This window comes from Lactuca virosa, chromosome 3 (genome assembly GCF_052849685.1).
Source record: "Lactuca virosa cultivar CGN04683 chromosome 3, Lactuca_virosa_CGN04683_v6, whole genome shotgun sequence".
In the NCBI taxonomy this organism is placed as follows: domain Eukaryota; kingdom Viridiplantae; phylum Streptophyta; class Magnoliopsida; order Asterales; family Asteraceae; genus Lactuca; species Lactuca virosa.
In genome coordinates this window covers 69921273-69935554 of record NC_136428.1, presented here as the reverse complement: position 1 = coordinate 69935554, position 14282 = coordinate 69921273, and the positions used below count along the sequence as shown (strand labels likewise).

Below are 14282 nucleotides of genomic sequence, written 5' to 3'. Positions count from 1 at the left end.
ATATGGCAAGCACTAGCAATATAAGTTTTGTTCCTTGTCAAATCGATGGTAATTTTAATCTAGGAAATACGGATTTAATTAACGAATTAGAAAAAAGACTTTCAAAACTCCATATCTCAAACACTAACAGTATTAATACCCTTACAAATGATGAAGCTGAAAATAGTGATATTAATAGTGAAACAAATTTTGAAACCCTTGCTCGACAATTTGATAATTCAAATGATGATATTAGTCAACTCACTAATGATTTTTCAAATCTTAATAAAATTCATCAATCAAAGCGAAGCTCTTTCGGAAAGAATCCAAAGCCAACCATAAGAAATTATTGGAATAGGCCCTCTCTTCCAGATGTTCAACTAGAAGAATGAACTTTTCAATTTGATCGTTCTCAATATGATGGTAATTCTGTTTATGAATGGAATGTTGATGGCCATTCTGAACATCAAATTATGAATATTGTACAAGAAATGACTATGGCTGCTAATGCTTATAAAGCTCATAATAATACTCAACTTCAAATTGTTAATATTATTACTTCTGGTTTTACTGGTAGTCTCAAAGGATGGTGGGATTTCTATATTTCACAAGAAGAAAAAGATTATATTTTATCTGCTAAGAAAACTATTATAAAACAAGAAAATAATCAACAAATACAAACGTTTGAAGATGATATGGTTAACACTTTAATTTTTGCTATTATCAAAAACTTTGTAGGAGATCCTACTACTTTTCAAGAAAAAACTTCAGAAATTTTAATGAATTTACATTGCAGAAAACTTACTGATTTTAGATGGTATAAAGATAATTATCTTGTTAAAGTTTTTTCAAGACCTGATTGTAAAGAGTCTTATTGGAAAGAACGTTTTATTGCTGGCCTTCCAAAACTCTTTGCTGAAAGAGTTAGACAAAAATTAAGAGAAAGTTTTAATAATACCATCCCTTATCAAAATTTAACTTATGGAGATCTAATAAACTACATTAATAAAGAGGGATTAGCAGTTTGTGCTGATCTTAGGTTTAAAGAAAAGCTCAAAAACATAGAATTAACAGTAAAAATGAATTGGGAAATTTTTGCCAACAATATGGTTATCAGCCCTTGAATGGTCCGTCTACTTCAAAATCTAAAGTATATAAGAAAAGACCTTCAAAATATTTCAGAAAAAAGAATTATAATCTTCCAGAAAATTATAAAAAAGGCCAAGATTATGCGTCAAAATCCAAAAAACCTTATAAACCAAATTATAAAAAATCTAAGAGAAAATCAAAAGACATTATTATTTGTCATAAATGTGGGCGTAATGGTCATACAGCTAATAATTGTTATGCTAAGACAAAAATAAATGAGTTAAATGTTTCTGATGATTTAAAAGAACAAATAAGAAAAATTATTTTAAATACTGATTCAGATTCCGATCAAAGTATTTCTGATTTTCAAACAAATGATTTAAATATTCTCGAAAATACTACTTCAAGTTCAGAAGATTCTGATGTTTGCGAATGTATTGGTAAATGTCATTGTAAAAATTTAATCAATGTAATTACTAGTAGTTCTATTAACGTTCTTTCACAAGATGATAAAGATCTTTTAAACTCTCTTGATTCTATAAAAGATAAAAATATCCAAGAATTATTAATAAAGCAGATGCTTAATAAAACTAATAACATAACTCCTGATAATAATGAAAATTTTAATTTAAAAAATATATATGAAAGATTTACTGAAGCAAAGTCAATCTCTATGCAAAAACTTCAAGAAGAATTAAAAATAGTAAAACAAGAGATAAAAGAAATAAAAAATAAAATTTTAATTTTAGAAAAAGAAAAACCTTCTATTTTTAAAAACAAAAATATAGAAATTAATAAAGAAGAAGAAAATAAAATTGAAAATGTAACTATTGGAAAAATTATAAATAATCAAGTTTCTCAAAAATGGAATACTCAAATTACTTTAGTCAAGGATAATTTTAAAATCAACCTAACTGCTTTAATTGATAGTGGTGCTGATATGAATTGTATTCAAGAAGGAATTTTTCCTACACAATTCTATGAAAAAACTGCATCTAGACTTACTGGTGCCGGAGGTACAAAATTAATTGTAAATTATAAAGTTTCCGATGTTCATATTTGTAATAACCAAGATTACTGTTATAAAACTCATCTAATTTTAGTAAAAGATCTATCTTCCCCTTTAATTCTAGGAACACCTTTTATTACAAAACTATATCCTTTTATGGTTCATGATGATGGTATAAGAACCAATGTTTTTGGAAAAGAAATTATATTTAAATTTTGTGAACCTCCTCTATATTCAACCATTAATGTCCTTAATTATAAAACACAACAAGCTAAATATCTTATTAACGAAATAAATAATGTTCGAATAACTAATCAATTAAATGACAATAATATTCAAAATAAAATAATAGGTTTAAAATTAAAATTTGAAAAAAATGTCTGTTCTAATATTCCTAATGCCTTTTGAAATAGAAAACAACATATTGTAAAATTACCGTATATAAAAATTTTTGATGAAAAGGATATTTTCCTTCAAAATCTAGAGCCATTCACATGAATAGTGAACTAGAAAGTCATTGTAAAAATGAAATTCAAGATTTAATAAATAAAAAACTTATAAGACATTCTAAATCACCATGGTCTTGTTCAACATTTTATGTTATGAATGCCGCAGAATTAGAAAGAGAATCACCAAGACTAGTTATCAATTATAAACCTTTAAACAAAGTTTTAGAATGGATTCGTTATCCTATTCCTAATAAACGAGACTTGCTAAAAAAACTTTATGATTCAAATATATTTTCAAAGTTTGATATGAAATCAGGATTTTGGCAAATACAACTTCATGAGGAAGATAAATACAAAACTGGTTTTAATGTTCCCTTCGGGCATTTTGAATGGAATGTAATGCCTTTTGGATTAAAAAATGCCCCTTCTGAATTCCAAAATATTATGAATGATATCATAATTCCTATAAGTAGTTTTGCTATTGCTTATATTGACGATGTCCTAATTTTTTCAAAATCAATTGATCAACATTTCAAACATTTGAATCAATTTTATGATTTAATTTATCAAAATGGTTTAGCTGTCTCTGCAGCAAAAATGCATTTATTTAAAAATGAAATTCATTTTTTAGGGCATGATATTGTCAAAAACACTATTAGACCTATTACAAAAAGTTTGCAATTTTCTACTAAATTTCCTGATGAAATTAAGGATAAAAAAAACCTTCAAAGATTTTTAGGATGCTTAAATTATATCCATGATTTTTCAAAGATTTAGGGATTATATGTAAACCACTTTATAACAGATTAAAAGATAATCCTGAACCGATAAGCCCTTTTGTAAGACCTTTTACTCCTCAAACTCAAAATTCTGTGACTCCTAGCACTCCTACAAAAACTCCTTATGTTCTTAATCCAAATTTCTTAAGAGTTCAAATTCTTGAAGATTTTCAAATCCATAAGTTACATCAAGGTTTTCATATTCTCACAAATCATCTTTTTGGTCAAGGGAAAACCTTTTATGTTGATTCATATAAAACTCGAGAATATTATCAAGCTATTTTGCAAGAGTCTGGTTCGGTCAATTTTGTTCATCGTTCTAATTCAAAAGAAGGAAACATTGATTTTAGCAAAGCTCACATCATCAAAATCATTTCTCCAGAAAGTTGGGTTCCAAACCTTCATTCTGAAAAACCTCTTATAAGTTATCCTGCTTATCCCAGATTTTCTTACTATGATTATCAAGATGCCTGGACTAAGGCGTTCTTTATTCGAAATTATTCACACTCATGGTTTATCTTCTTTGATTTAAACTTCAATTGTGAATACCCAAGATGGTTTATCAATTGATATAAATATATGGGAATTCTTCCAAATTGTTTACCAAAAGAAATTTACGATGGATATCTCAAATTTAAGGAATTGTTTATTCAACAAATTCCAGAATTTGAATATATGCTACAATTCACTATGATATTCAGAGTTCCATGGATAATGTCTTGGACTTTTCATTATCAATAAGCAAAGGATACCTCTCCTCCCTGGCTTAATCGACAATTTCGCTCAAAATGGTGGGATAAAATGAAGATTTCTCAAGCCAGTGAACAAGCAGTAATTAAATATTATCAAGAAATATATATTCAAAAACCGGAGGTTGAAGCCACTTTTATCAAAAGTCTTCCTCAAAGTGATGTGGATTTAATTTCAAGAATTAAAGATGCTGCTACCTCTTCTCCTGAAGAACTTCAAAACTTACTTCAAGAAATTCGCCAAACTCCATCAGTTTCTGATGATTCTCCAAAATCTATAAAGAATGGTTTATTTCAAGACGCTCAAGACCCTTTTGATGATCCTTATGAAGAATAAGAAATTCTTATCATTAAATTTGGTGTAATACCTTCAATGTAGGGTATTTCGTTTCTTCTATTTATCAAATTCATTATTTTCAAATACGAGTGTGTATATACTGTGTGATTATACACTATATGTATTTATAGTGTATAAAACAAAACAAATATTATCAAATTTATTATCAAAATTATTTGTTCTCATCATCAATAATTATATGAAGACAAAAAACTTTACAAGATGCTCTATGATGGATAATATGAAGACAAAAAACTTTAGAAGATGCTCTATGAAGACATGCTTTATCAAAAGGTGATATTTATTGATTACAAACGACAATTTCTTCAAAAGATGAAAGTGACAACCACTTAAAAATAATTGATTGGCCATTGAATCTTACGGCAAGATTTCACTACAAGATTTCAAGGTTTTGAAGACTTCAAAAGCAATATAAATAGACATCATGTGTTAGTAGAAGAAAGCAGGCAAAAACATTCATTCTCTAAAAAATGTTCATTCTATGTCTAAAAAATCTCCAAGAGTCTCTCTTTCTACTAGCAGATGTTCAAAGTCTCTAGATTTTCAGATAATTCTTTCTCCAGATGTATGTACTTATTGTAATTCAAGCTTAATTCAAGAAGGTATTATCTAAAATATTTTATTCAATTGTTGTATTGCTTCTATTTCTCCATGATAATTTCATTTCGAGTTGTTCTAACCATTAATTCTACAAGATTTGAAATATTTGTTAAAATAGTAGTCGTTTTTAATAATCAAATTAATCAAATTCATGCTTGAATTATTTAAATATGTCTAACAAAATCTTGATGAATTGTATTCATAATAAAGATATTCTTGTAAGAATACAACAAATCCAAGAATCTATAAATAATTCTGAGCAAAATCTCAAGGATTCTTACAAACCTAATAATCTAGGTACGATTTTAAACAATAATCATATTCATGATGTTAGACAGTTCATAAGAGCTAGTATTAAAATTCGTTACAAGCAAATACGTTATCTAAAAGCAAAACTATTTGTATTTTGATATGAAATTTATTTGTATTTTAATATGAAATTCTATGTCTTTTAACTGTAAGAAAAATGGTATCATATATATATATATATATATATATATATATATATATATATATATATATAAGACAACGATTTTAATGGAAACGATGCTCCTTTTGTAATTGATGCAAACCTTGGGTTTTTGGTTGGAAAAATCCAGTTTCCTTACTCGTCTATTCAAGTTGATTATCACACACAAACTGCCAAATGGGTATTTGGCAGTATCCATTGGACCCTGCTAGGGGCACTGACAACGGTCTATCTCTGTTCCAGAGTCCTAATTAGCTATCTGAGTGTGCATTTCATACCTCCTGTTTTAGAATATAATCAAATAGAACTAAGTTTGTCTTGAATACAATCCTAACTACAGTAAATGTATTGAAGACATTAAAATCACGAAAGAGTTGTTGATATTTATTTATTTTTTGTACTATGTATATATAGTGAGCAATATTTACAACAATGTAATTCCATCTCTAGTTATTGTTTCGTTTGATTGGGAGAAAAACACTTTTATTAGGTTATTTTGTCTCTTCTGTATTTTAGTTTTCTAAATTTGTGTAACAAACTGAATTTAATTTTAGCATACTTTTTATAGTCATGTGATGTGATGTGGTGTACATGTATCATTGTTCGTGTTAAATTAACTATAATAAGATTATGGCAAATGATGGGTATGTGTAACTAACTACGTGTACACATGTAATTTATATTAAATATGCAGTATAATTACTTAAAAAGATAAATTATTTTTCGATTTTTACACGTTTAGTCATTGTGTTTTTGTCCATATTTTTCCATTAAACTTGTTGAAACGTTCAAAAAACATCCTTATAACCTGCAATCGTAGATTTAGCTGGTTTTCGGCGAGGCTCCGATCATCTTCTCCGGTGATTATGATTTTTCTGACGGTATGGGTTCTTGAACGATACACATTTTCCTATTTTTATTCTCTCATTCTCTCTCTTTATTCTATTTTCTCAAACAAAGATTAACACAAATCATATATATATATATATATATATATATATATATATATATATATATATATATTCGAGATTCAAGTTCATCTCCAAGCTCAATTTTTGGGTTTGAAAACCCCAACTCAAGTTCATCTTGAAGCGCGTCAGACTTTCAAGCTCGATTTTGGGAAAACTTTCACATGTAAGTGTGTTAATCTTCAAGGAACCCAAAATACAAAATCATTTTCTTCTTTGTTATTGGAAATGGATTTCTGGGTTTGAGAAAACCTTCACATGTGACTTAGGGTTCTTCTTGAGTTCGATTTTTGGTCTTGTGTTTCTGGAAAACACACAGAGAGCAATAGGTATGGTTTTATGTGTGTGTTGATGTAACGCCCGTGATTCTGACTAAGCGTTAGTATGATGATGTAATAGTTAGGGTCAACAATTCACTACTAGAAAATAACAAATAGGAGACACCATATATAATACGGATATAACTAGTTTCGTATCCTAATGGGAAATAGGATACATGATATCAAATAAACGTATTCTATTAGGTGTATGCTATCTCAAATATAAATTAGGATACGGAAATACTAGTAGATGTATTCTATTTAGTGTATTCTAGTTGAGATATACAATACACTAACAAAATATGTCGTATTCTATTTGATGTATTGTATTTGGTTTAGATTAATTTGTTGTATTCCATTTAAGTTTATATTTTCAAACGCCCTTTTATACGTAATAGATCCTATTTAGTTCTTATTTATCTAAAAAAAACTTATTTAATCAATCTCTGTTTATCTATTTAGTTCCTATTTTTACTCATAAACGATTACTATACAAACACTTCAACCCTATTATATATATAAACACTTCAACCCTATTATATGTAAATTTGAAGCCGTAACATCATCTTTTTTCTAATCAAATCGAGGACCTATCTGGTCAATTGAGAATCAAATGGACGGCCTACTTGCTTAGTTGAGGTATGTTTTTTATTTTCCTTTAATAATCTTTATATAATCATTTATCAATCAAATTAGTTTTAGTAAATGATATTATATTGTTGTTTGTTGATTTGATCGTAGTTTTGATTAAATTTAGATTAAATCTATTTATTGGCCTAGATTTTAGGTTTTCCTTTAAAGATAATAGCTCAAGTTTTCAAATTGAAATTATTAAACGATGGAAAATTGGTGTTGGCTTCTAATGTTGGAAAATATATTATATTCTTAAAAGATGTATCCAATTAAAAGTAATAAAAAAACAATCTACAAAACTTATAGATTTTAAAATCATGGGCGTTTGAAAAATTATATTAAGCTAAGAAAACAAGATAATGAGAAATAAAACTAAGTCAGTTTATGATGGTTATATACCTAAGGTTAAATATGCATATTCACTTTTGTTGATTTTTTCATAAATTCTCAATATGTTAATGTGAAATGTTGCCAACTTTTTCTTAAATATAGTCGATATGTTAATATTTATTCCCTAGACAAATTATTCAAAAAGTGGTTTAAGTGTGTCTACCTGCATCATCTATATTCATCTCATGTATATGTATTTACTAAATATTGATTTTACAATTTATAGATGGACCGTGAAACTTGGATGTATGACTTGCCCCGTGCTAGCAATGAATATTTAGATTGCTTGAATTTTTTTCTTAAAGTTGTTGATGATCATCGGGTGAAAGAAGGAGAGACTCACATTTGGTGTCCTTTTAAAAAGTGTCATAACTGCAAAAAGTTTAGGGAATTACACATACTACAAGAACATCTGATATGCTATGGATTTATGAATGGCTATACATGTTGGACACGACATGGTGAATTATTTGTTGATCGTAACATGGTTGATACTGAAAATAATGGTGATGATATTGATGATCCACAAAATGAAAATTCTGATAAAGTAGATGACATGCTGTATGATATCGAAGATAATATTCCCGATAAAGATTATGAAAAATTTCAACAAATGTTTGACGACGCTGAAAAACCATTGTATGTTGGTTGCACTGAATTTACCAAAATTTCCGCCGTGCTAAAATTGTTTAATTTAAAAGCAAGCAATGGTTGGAGTGATAAAAGTTTCACGGACTTGCTAGAGCTTCTACATGACATGCTCCCTGAAAATAATGAGTTGCCTATTTCATTATACCAAGCCAAAAAACTATTGTGTCCAATGGATTTAGAAGTCGAAAGAATACATGCATGTCCAAATGATTGTATGTTATATAGAAATGAGCATGCTAATCTACATGAATGTATCACTTGTGGGGCGTCAAGATATATGAAAAAGAAACAAACAAAAGTAAACAGTGATGTGAAAAAGAACGACACCCCTGCAAAAGTGTTATGGTATTTGCCAGTCATACCAAGATTGAAACAATTATTTGCAAACGCCGACGATGCGAAATTGTTACGTTGGCATGCCGATAAGCGTACGGTAGACGGAAAATTAAGACATGTGGCTGATTCTCCTCAATGGGAGAATATTGATTCTGAATTTAAAGAATTTGGTGGTGAGATTAGAAATATTCGGTTTGGACTTAGTTCAGATGGAATCAATCCGTTCGGAAACATGAGTAGCAGTCATAGCACATGGCCAGTACTTCTATGCATTTATAATCTTCCACCTTGGTTATGCATGAAAAGAAAATACATCATGATGCCATTACTAATTCAAGGTCCAAAACAACCTGGTAATGACATTGATGTGTTTTTGGCTCCATTAATTGAGGAAATGAAAGTATTATGGAATTTTGGTGTTAGAGTGTATGATGCATTTGAGAAGGAGTATTTCCAACTACACGCCATGATATTTTGCACTATAAGTGATTTTCCAGCTTACGCAACAAAAGGAAAGAAGGCTTGTCCAGTTTGTGAAAAAGACACAGTATTTTTATGGTTGGGAGAATGCAAGAAACATGTATATATGGGCCATCAACGATTTCTTCCAAAGACCCATGTTTATCGTAAGAAGGGAGATTTGTTTGATGGTAAAACTGAAAAGCGAGATATGCCTGACCCAATGGACGGAAAAACTACATTTTCCCGAGTTCAGAATTTAGATATTCAGTTTGGAAAACACAATATCAATAAGCAGCCAAGTAATTGGAAAAAGCGGTCTATCTTTTGGGAATTACCATATTGGGAAAAGTTAGAGGTACGACATTGTCTTGATGTTATGCATATCGAGAAGAATGTTTGTGATGCCTTGATAGCATTGTTATTGGACATTTATAAGAAATCAAAGGATGGGGTCAACGTTCGAAGGGACATGGTGATAATGGGAATACGACCACAACTTGCACCCGTTGAAAAAGAAGGAAAGCGCACGTATTTACCACCAGCTTGTCATACTTTGTCTAAAGATGAGAAAACAAAATTTTGTAAATGTTTGCATGGTGTGAAAGTTCCATCTGGCTATTCTTCAAACATCAGTAGGTTGGTGTCAATGAAAGACCTTAAATTAATGGGTATGAAGTCGCATGATTTTCATGTTCTAATCACACATATGATTCCCATTGCAATCCGTGGAATACTACCAGACGACGTCCGACACGCAATTACAAAGTTATGCTTGTTTTTTAACATGATTCATTCAAAGGTTATTGATCCCCAAGTGTTAGATTCATGGCAACGCGATATTATCATCACTTTATGCCAACTTGAAATGTACTTTCCACCTTCATTTTTGATGTCATGGTTCACCTTATATCTCATATTGTAAGAGAAATAAAGGTTTGTGGTCCAGTATATCTGAGATACATGTACCCATTTGAGAGATACATGGGTTTCTTAAAAGGGTATGTAAGAAATCGACATCGACCAGAAGGCAGTATTGTTAAAGGATATGCTTCAGAAGAGGTGATTGAATTTTGTACAAACTATCTAAAAGGTGTTCCCGCTATTGGGATGCCACAATCAAGACATGAAGGTAGACTTCAAGGTATAGGTGTAGTTGGATTGAAAGTGATCGTGCCTAATCGTGATGAATTCCACCTAGCACATTTTACAGTGTTACAACACATGACAGTTGTTGCTCCGTACATAAATAAGCACATGTCAAAGTTACGGTCTAGAAACAAACAAAGGTATGAAAAATGGTATGTTAAGGAGCAAATCAGAACATTTCCAGCATGGTTGAAGGAAAAGGTGAAAGAAAAGTTAGATAGAGAAACTCTTGATCCTTTGGTTAAATTATTAGTGTATGGTCCGCGAAATGCCGTGTCCACTTACCAGAGCTACGACATTAACGGATATACATTTTAGACTGAAAAACAGGATCGAAAGAGTACACAACAAAATAGTGGTGTGACGTTAATAGCAACCTCGATTGGATACTCTAATGTGAATCATGAGGCACGAGCTATAATAGCCAAAGATTCATATTATGGTGTCATTCAAGAAATTTGAGAATTAAAATATGATTCATCAACTATAGTACCGCTCTTCAAGTGTAAGTGGGTCAAGAATAAAGGAGGTGTTAAAGTTGACGAAGATGGTTTCACACTTGTTGACCTTTCCACAGATGGCTATACATCTGAGCCATTTATTCTAGCCAATCAAGCTAATCAGGTATTTTATGTTGAGGACCCAAAGAATTCTAGATGACACATCGTCCTACAAGGTAAACGACGTATACTTGGTGTTGAAAATGTTGAGGACGAGGAAGAATACAACCAATTTGACGAGCTACCTCCATTTTCTATCGGCATCACATCTTCAGATGTCATTATCAATGATAGTGCTTATTTAAGGTCAGACCACAACGAAGGAGTTTATGTTGAATCTAAGAAGAGGAAAAGGTATAATGTCATTTATTTAATTTAAGGTCAGACCACAACGAAGGAGTTATGAAGACATCTACTAGAGAAGATATTTGTGTTTATTGACTTTGTTTTCTTTTATTTAATTATAATGTATTTCAGTTCAATATTGTAAACAATTTAATATTTTGTTTTTTTAAATATATTGCTTTTGTTATTTATTATTTAATATTATAGAATTCATTATGTATGTTATATAACTAGAATATAGTTAAAATCTTTCAAAATTTTCAAATAAACTAGCTAAAAGTCAAAATTATTGTAATCGATTAATATATATATATATATATATATATATATATATATATATATATCATGGGTATGTAAGAAAAGGTAAATACATATGAGAATGATGGGGAGTGTATTAGAAAAACAAAATCAAAAGGTATTTTGTTAAAAATGTACCAACTCCGATGGCATATATTAGAAAAATAATTAAGAAAAAAAATAGGCCGATCGTTTATTGGAACAGGGCAATTAATTTACCCAAAGTATTTAAAATCCCCATCCAAAAATTACCCCCTGTACCCTAAATTAGACCGTAAGTATCCTCCTCCAAGAATTACCGTGTTTACCCTCTCCACGTTGCAACATCTTTCGCCAACAAAGACTGCGACACTAGCAATTCTTCATCACTGGCGACTACTATCAACTCTGCCTTTATGGCCAGTGACCATCTGTCAAAATTAGACGTCAATTGGCCATAAACTCTCCATAACCGGCGACCACCAGTCAAACCTCCGCCACCACATTCACAGTCGTTGACCACCAGGTATGTTTCTTTTAGTCGACGTTTTTTAACATTTTGTTCTAATTTTACTACGTGACCCGCTACCATCTTCACTCTTCTTTATACTATTAGTAAACAACTAAATACCCAATTGTGCAAAAGGTCGATCCAATTCATCTCTGCGTTCTAATAAGTTACATGTGATTTTTTCTTAAACTTTTGTTCAATAATATAAATAGTTTTTGTTTATCTAATCCACGATAAGCATCATAAAGTGGAGAAAAGATGAAATATGGCATCCTAGAATAGTCTGCAATAAAAATAAGTAACAATAAATGTCATTATGTAGATTTTATTTGAAAAAAAATAAAGATAATAGAAAGAATAAAAAAATGTATTAGATTGTATTCAATATTAGAATATGGGAGAAGAATTATGATTGTTTTTATATGTTTAGGTTGCATCACAATTCATATTCCCACATGCCACATCCCACCAGAAAAGAAAATTTATGAGTGTATGAGAGTTTTATAAAGGGAGGGGAGTGTTAAGTAGTTTTAAAAAGCAAAGTGTGGACCTACATAATCAAAACGTTGGTGTCCATGCATTTTCTTTTAGTAATTTAATAATATTTTAATATATACCGGGTATTCCGGTTTGACTAGAACGGTTTTGACCGATTTTTTGTTGAACTGTTGGGATGAATTTAAACAAATTGTTACTAAACTAACATGATAGTTGCATTGAATCCGAGTTCTACAGTAACCTACCCGTCCAACAATGGAAAATATAGAAATGAGTAAGAGAAGCGTCACATTGATAAGGGAAAAGACTAAAGAAAAATTAGCAGCAATGCATGTTGATTTCGATAAACATAATCGAGCTATTGGAGAGTATCAACCTAAGTTTGCAAGTTATTGTGGAGTCACAGCCAGGAGTAGGATTTCTATCCTTAAAGAGAGTTGGGATAAAGTATCTAAGTCAGAGCTCCACGACTTGTGGTTGGACATTAAGGTATGATATTTATTACTTGCTAAATGTTCTTTAATTAATATTTGTTACTAATAGTTACTATACTTTATTTAAAAAAACAGAATTATTGGAATATACCAAATGATGCTCCCAAAAAACAAACACTTCAAGTATGCAACAAGTCATGGAGGGCCTACAAGTCGACGCTTGTTACTGATTTCATGGACAATGGTCTTGATGCATCAAGTTTTTACCCGTACCTAACCAAAGAAGCATGGGAAGATTTTGTTAAGCTAAAATCCACTGAAGAATTCCAGGTTTTTCAGGCTTTAGTACCTATTTATGATATTTTTATACAATACATATTCTAATTGCATTTATATGTGTGAAGGAAAAAAGGAAAAAAGGGAAAGAGACTGTGAAGAAGAACAAAAATCCAGCTCACTTAGGCCCATTGGGGTATCGTGGGAACAAAGCTCGGTGGGATAAAGATATCGAGTTAGGTGCGAAAATAAAAGGAGACCATATATCAAGCGAGCAGGCAAGAGATTTTATCTATGCTAGGACAAAACGCACTCCCTCAGGGGATTACATTGTAGCGCCTGAGAGTGAGCAATTAGCGGATGAGTTTGTAAGTGTATTTTTTTTCTTCATCTCTATATACCATTTATTTAATAAGTAAGTTTTAATAAAATCCTTTTGTTTGCATGTACAGATATCAAAAGATAAACCCGGAGTTGATTTGATGGCAACGGTTTTAGGAAAAGAGCACCCAGGTCGCACGAGGGCGGTGGGTTATAATGTCACTCTAAAAGAATCAAGGATTAACCAGAGAAATAAGAAACAACAAGAGTTACCAAATTTGGAAGATTTGGTGACGAAGCTAGAGGAGAGATTGTTTAATAAGTTATATGAGAAGTTATATGATAAGCTGATGACTGATATGGTGCCTGATATGATGGCTAAGGTGGTAGATACTGTTGGAGACATGGTCGACTCTATGGTGGCTACTAGTGTGAATCATGGCATGATGCAACATGATGATACTCGTAGGAACGAGGAGATAAAAGTTAGAAGCCCAAAATTGAAGAAACCTAGTGTTGTATCTACAATGATGGATGCATTAGATAATATAAAGGTATACATTGTTTCTTCATATAGAATATATTTAAACACGCATTAACAAACTAATTAAGTAGATGTTATATATATATATATATATATATATATATATATATATATATATATATGTGTGTGTGTGTGTGTGTATGTGTGTGTAGGCTCCCATTGAGTGTCAGTTGTTGCTACCATCAGATAC

The 14282-nt window shown here is 30.6% G+C and overlaps 1 protein-coding gene across 1 annotated transcript; it reads left to right on the top strand.

The window, feature by feature from the left end:
• The first annotated feature begins 8276 nt into the window (after positions 1–8276).
• Positions 8277–10163, top strand: LOC145163625 (uncharacterized). The gene has a single exon (XM_079082441.1). The coding sequence runs from the start codon at positions 8277–8279 to the stop codon at positions 10161–10163; it is 1887 nt and encodes a 628-aa protein (XP_078938567.1).
• Positions 10164–14282: the final 4119 nt, after the last annotated feature.